The 6,388-nt window shown below is 33.1% G+C and overlaps 1 protein-coding gene across 2 annotated transcripts; it reads right to left on the bottom strand.

The window, feature by feature from the left end:
- Positions 1 to 3,141: 3,141 nt before the first annotated feature.
- On the bottom strand, positions 3,142 to 4,407 carry LOC108377376 (uncharacterized). 2 transcript variants are annotated; one of them, XM_017633633.1, is made up of 4 exons: positions 4,326 to 4,407; positions 4,057 to 4,271; positions 3,394 to 3,915; positions 3,142 to 3,313 (listed from the first exon to the last, which is right to left on the bottom strand). In XM_017633633.1, exons 1-4 carry the CDS (start codon positions 4,390 to 4,392, stop codon positions 3,248 to 3,250), a joined length of 870 nt encoding a protein of 289 aa, XP_017489122.1. In that variant the 5' UTR covers positions 4,393 to 4,407; the 3' UTR covers positions 3,142 to 3,247. The 2 variants fall into 2 exon arrangements, with proteins under 2 accessions (XP_017489122.1, XP_017489124.1); XM_017633635.1 differs by having other exon boundaries at positions 4,057 to 4,262.
- Positions 4,408 to 6,388: the final 1,981 nt, after the last annotated feature.

Genomic DNA, 6,388 nt, shown 5'->3' with positions numbered 1-6,388 from the left:
GTTGAAGAAAAACTGAATTTTTTGCCCGCACGCCTCTTTTTGGACAGTTATTTTGAGGTTAGGAAATTGTATTTTCACAAAAGACCAGACGGCATCAAAAACTACACTTCATGAAAAATGTTTGCATGAGCTCAAAACATTTTTTTCTCTCTCAAGATAAATGGGCATGGGGGTGGCTGTTTGGAAAAAGAATTTCCCATATCCATATAGTGGTTACTCTTTAATAATTCCAAAAAAATTAACAAAACTCAATTTTTTCAGTATATTTTTGATTTACCCGAAAGAGCAAACACTTTAATTATTTATTGAATACGATTTTATTCATTCGGATGGCTTCGTTTTCCATGCCTCGGTAGCGCTCACCGTTGACCGAAATGCCGTTTCTAGCAGAATTTAAAAAAAAAAAATTAGTGCCGGTGGCATCACTCCAAAATCCTGACCAAACTGTTACTCTCTGAGGATGCATTAGCTTTTCGGCGATGCGTGCGGGTTTTCCGATCCCCATATGCGACAGTTATGCTTGTGAATGGTGCCGAAGCATGAAAAACGAAAACATCCGATGAGGCAGCCCTTGGAGTGTTCGAGAGAGACATTCTTCGGAAGATTTACGGGACTCTGCGCGTTTGCGACAGTAACTAAGCATTGCAATGATATTGAAATAGTCAGCTCAAAAAAAAATACAGCGACTGAAAATTTTCAAAGCAGATTCTGCCAGGCGTAGCAGAGAAAGGGGAAGGCGATGGAAAGACCAGGCGGAGAAGGGCTTGGCTTCACTTGGCATTTCCAATTGGCGTCAGTTCACAGAGAAGGGAAACGACTGGCGTACATTAGTTATTAGACACGGACAAAACTCTTTAGGCAGAATAAGAAGGCTCTTACTTTCGTCCGACTTTTTGTATACAATCAAGTTATTACTTAAAAAAGAAAGTTGCCATAAAATTTCACGACGTTCTACGAATACGAATTGTGTTTATTTAAATTTATTGCATAATATTTACGAATTTAGTTTTTTGTAATTTTTCCGCTTACTTACAATTTTATTGAACTAGAGACAGTTTTTGATGAAAATGTTTGTAAAAAAAAAACAACAATAGTTTACATAATGGTCATTCCATGCAAAGTTTTCATCTCAAATTTTTTTTTGTGAAAGACACCAATTTTTTTGTTCCATCATGATATTCGAAAATCTCAAAAAAAAAAAATCTTCGAAATTTCTAACTCACACAGAAGTACCTTTTCTAATAAACTATTTGTCGGCGAAAATCTCCCTAATAAACAATCGTGGTACAAAGCTCAACAAAAATATTAGAAAAAAAAAATAAAATCAGTTAAGTTATTAAAATGTGCATAATTACCTCGGCTTTCCATTACAGTCAGAGATAGATTTAAATAAATAATTTTTTCCATTTAAAAACTGCATTTGTTTAATTTGTATATTTTTTATTATATACACTGTTTAATTTCTGTTGTCTAAATAGTTGCCAAACTTTATGGAGTACATTGTAAAAATGTAAGAATGGAGAAACCAACACTGTAGAAGATACGAATTTGTTCATGCCTGCTAGCTTCACTTGACTAGTCTGAAAAACTTCGAAACTTCCATAATTTCGATTTTTCCATTATCAAAATTTTTACAGTGTACTCCATGAAGTTATGTTTAAAAAAAAAACGGTGTATAATTAATAAAAAAAAAAACAAGTAAAGAAGTATAAGTTCGGGCGAAACCGAGTTTTATATATCCGGCGCAGTTATCGTCGTTTCAACCTTAAGTGCCGTTTTCTCATATAGGTTTCAAAATTTTCCTGGCCAATAAATACATTTTTTCAAAACAAACTTTGTGTTTAAAGGGCTGATAATATAGATTTTAAAACCCATTGCAGAATGATTCTACAAAATTCAACTTCACATATTATTTTTCAACAATTTGGATCCAATGTTTAGTGAGATATAAATAGTTATTGCAGTTTTAGAAAATACCGTTATATGGGAAGTAGGCGTGGTTACAGTCCGATTTCTATATCAACCTACCTTGGATAAAGGGCAAACTGCATACCAAATTTCGTTGAGATATCTACATGACATGGCTAAATCGACTTCTCTATTCATTTTGAGCATTTATGTATTCGTTTGTCTGTATCCGTCTTGATTTCTTTATGCTGTTACAAACAACCGTTATGTGAACAAAGTGTCGTGCACAAGTGCGCTCCGGTATAAAAATTATTAATTAACTTTTAAACAAAAGCAATATTTTAATCCAAAAATATATATTTTTTTAAGTCTATCTTACCCTCTAACGGAAAGCCGAAGTAATTACGCACATTTTGATTATATAACTGATTTCCGACGACAAATAATTTACTAACTCCGAAAAAAAATAAAAAAGATATATTTCTGTGAGTTCAAAATTTCGGAATTTTTTTTCGAGATTTTCGAATATTATGATGGAGCAAAATAATAGGCGTTTTCTTTTTTTCTATAATGAATATAAAAAAGTTATTTCACAAAAGAAAATAATATTGAGGTGTAAATTTTGCATAGAATGACCCATATGCAAAAATTTATAGCAGCTATTTCTGATAGCCTCCTACTTCCTCATCGGACTTCTTCATCAAGTAAATTGGGACTCGAACCAGCAACTCCGACTTACAGAGCCTACTGAACTAAATTCGCCATGTGAATTCTAGTTGATATTTCCACTTTTTCACTTGTCAATCAAACTAAAACCAAGGGCATTTTTGTCATTTCGACTGGATCATGTGATTGTTGTTATTTAGTTTAGTTATATTTTTAGAATTTTAACTTGGAGGCTGCTCATCCCTAAGTATTTGGTTTTTGTTAGTTTTTGGCTACTAAAATTTAGGTGCAACCATTTTATTGAGTTTGAGAATAAGCTCAATAAAATGTTTAAATATAAATTGTTAGGAATTAATCTAGGAAAGGAGAAAAAAGGCAAATTCTTCAACCAACTTTAGTGCTGACAGTTACAATTTTTAATTTCATTTAGGCTGCTATCATTCCTTATGCATATCGTTGTAAACAACACACCTTCAAGTACCTAAACATTTTATTTTTTATTTATGTAAATATGTTATACAAACTTATACATATAAATTTTTATTGGAGCTTTCGCGATTCTTTCATACGTCCTACTATTAAGCACATACATTAAATCTTTTTTTTTATGACAGGATATTTCAGCTTAATATGTAAGTGTCTCGAAACACATAAGAGCACAACAAGAGTCAACCTATGTAACACATTGATGCAAGAAGCCATGACAGCGGTTGGTACAACATTCTTCGTGGCGATAACACTGCAGTAAATAAGAAAATGAAAGACAAAAGGTAAGTACGTAAATATGTATATGTATGAATAAGTATACTCTTGGCCGACCTTCGCTCCGATTTCTTTGCACTGTTGCTCTGTCGTCTGCACAATATCACTTTCGGTTGCATTCTCCTCCCCCGCATCGACTCTCACAGTCTGCGCTGTATCGGCTGGTGAGTATTTTGTTGCTGATTGCGCTTGTTCTTCCAATTGCTTTGGCTGACGCATCACTTTTTTCGGTTGTAAGACAAAGAAGATGTAATCTGGTATACTCGAACTGGCTGCAGTTTCACTCCTCCCATCGACTGCCGCAAAACGGCTATGCAGAACTGGCTCCTCCGCTTGTGCTCCCCACTCTTGATTGGCATCTAACAAATGTTGCAAAGTTATTTCAGATTTATCACGATTGTCAATTTCTGGTCGATTATATGAGGTATCGGGAATCATGTTAGCACCATAAATGCTATCTAAGAGCTCATCAAAGCTCATGCTGGGTGCCCCGAAAGTGAGGCTGGGGCGTTTCTTTCCAATACAGCGATATGAGTATGTTAAGCATGTGTTGGAACAGCATTCCCAATGCTCTTGACACTGAAATAATACTTGTTATTATTTTAGCAAAATATAAATAAAAATTCCTAGTAACTAACAATAATAATACATAATAACAGCGAAGTGTTATTGTTGTTGTTGTTGTTTTAAAATCCAAAGCAAACTGATTTTCTCACTTACATATTCATTGTATTCAGCGCATTTTCTCTCTGCACTGAAGGCGAAAGCACAAATCACAGCGCTTAAGCAGGCCAAAAACAAAAATTTACTTGGTTTACTCATCTTCGACGTGTTTACTATGGCAAAGCCGGCATTCAACTGATATTCATGAGCGCAGTTTAAGTTCACATAGCATTGTCCGTATTGAAGATATGGTTGCCATATGGCTGTATATGCTAAATTAATGATTTATGTATACAATTTAAAAGATTGGAAAAAAATTGCATCACCTATTTGGACCTGAATTTCATACTGATTACGGACAAAACCAAAATATTTGTGAATACTTGCAAACATATCGAGCGCTTATCGCCAAAGGAGCATCTAGTTGCATTTCTGAATCGAAAATCGAATTTTGTAGAAAATTTCGCTTACGCCTTTTTGGCGGTTATGTACATAAATACATACTTAAAATAAACTCACGCACTAAAATGGCAACAAAGGAGAGAAACTAGAAATTTTAAAACAAACAGATATTTGATTTTGTTTTGGTGTTCTCGTTTTGTGTATGTACATACGTACATATGTATGCAAAGAGATCTGTTATATGTGCATATTTCTGTTTTAGTACGAATACACAAATACTGAATTATCCCTAGGGCAACCCAAAATATGTTCGAGCATGTTTTTTTTTTCTTATACTTTATCAAAAAATTCATAAAAAGTAAATTCTAATTATAAAAAGACAAAGCGTTTTAGCCATATTTGTTAAAGCATATTTCGCAATCAATGCATGTTTTTGCATATCCTAAAAATAAATGCTAAATTTAGTGCATATTCAAAAAATTTAATTTTTCTTTAAATTGCCGAGCACGTAGGACTAGTGAAAAACTTGAGGGCAAGCATCACACTTAAATACCTGACGGTTTTGAAATGTTTTTTGTTATAATATAATTGCTAAGGCGTCTAACAAGTGCATTACTTTATGTTCTGAAAGAATTGAAATCAGAAAAGGCAAATATAAATACTGCATTTTGATCCATTGGATCTCCACTTTTCCTCCACTAGCTACCTACAGCATTTGAGGAATTTTCTATCCGGGGTTACCATTAGAATGTTGAATTCACTTCGAAATAATTTTTATTTGGATTTGTGCTTATTATTTGAATGCCATTTGTTGCCACTAGAAGCAACAGCATTGACTTTATCGGCACATATTTATACAGGCAGGTTCTGCAATTTACTTTCGAGTGAATTTGAACCCCTTGCAATATGAATTGGAAGTGGTTTTGGGTGAAATTCACCCGGCAGTGAATTGCAGAACCTGCCTGATAGAAATTGTTAATTGCCGAAAAAAAAACATTTTCAGCTAAAATCAGTTCTTAGCAAAAACCGGGCTTTGTTGTAACAAAAAATATTGTAAGCCATATTGAATTCGGTAATTCAATTAATCCGATTGAAAAATATACAGTGACTGAAATTTCTTCCTTTAAGTTTGTGCCTTCTCCATGTTTAAGAATGTATTCCGCGATAACAGGCAATCATTTTTTTCTGAAAATGTATCCGAATACTTTGTTTTATTTACTGCAAAAAAAAATATTTGTGTTAAATTTGTACTTTTATTTCTATACAAATATAAGCGAATATGCTCTAAATGTGTAATATTTTTCTTTTACCAGTGTTTTTATACATTTTTGAATAAAATTCAATGGCTTTTTACACAAGAAAAATTGAGCTATTTATTTTTTTTAAATGCATATTTTAAGCATGTTTTTGATATTGTTATAAGCGCTTAAAATCACGCAAAAACTTCACTTAGTGAAGCGATTAAATAAGTAATTTTACAAGCACAACTGATTTGTAGTAAGTAAGTCGATATGTAATGCGACGTAAACACCAACAAGGTCGGGATAAGCGAATATAAATATTAGGGTGGCCCAATAATGCGTGTGGGGAAAAAATTAAGTCCGAATATTATTGCTCTCACGCCCTAGGATTGTTCTATATCGAAGAAATAGACCGCATTTATTTCGAATTCAAAAAATAATTAGAGGTCGCTCAAAGAACTCCAAGATTTCCATGCATATTACATGGGAAAACAAACAATTTTTCGTAGAAATAACTCTGTATCTCTTAAGGAGACTTCCAACATAATACCCAATTGTTTGTTTAATCATTTTTTAATGGTAACCTTTTTTATGTCTCCTGTATTGCATTTTTTTTGTTTTTGGGGGACCTATAAAGAATAGTTACTATAAAAGATTGTTAAATAAACAATTGTATATTATTATTGGCAGTCTCCTAATCGAAAAATATTGATTTTCAAGAATGACATGCCATTTGTCCGAAAAAT

Source organism: Rhagoletis zephyria, unplaced genomic scaffold (genome assembly GCF_001687245.7).
Source record: "Rhagoletis zephyria isolate East Lansing unplaced genomic scaffold, Rhagoletis_zephyria_1.1 Rzeph_scaffold_11992, whole genome shotgun sequence".
Lineage (NCBI taxonomy): Eukaryota > Metazoa > Arthropoda > Insecta > Diptera > Tephritidae > Rhagoletis > Rhagoletis zephyria.
The sequence above is the reverse complement of the archived record's forward strand: the minus strand, read 5'-3'. Positions and strand labels throughout refer to the sequence as shown.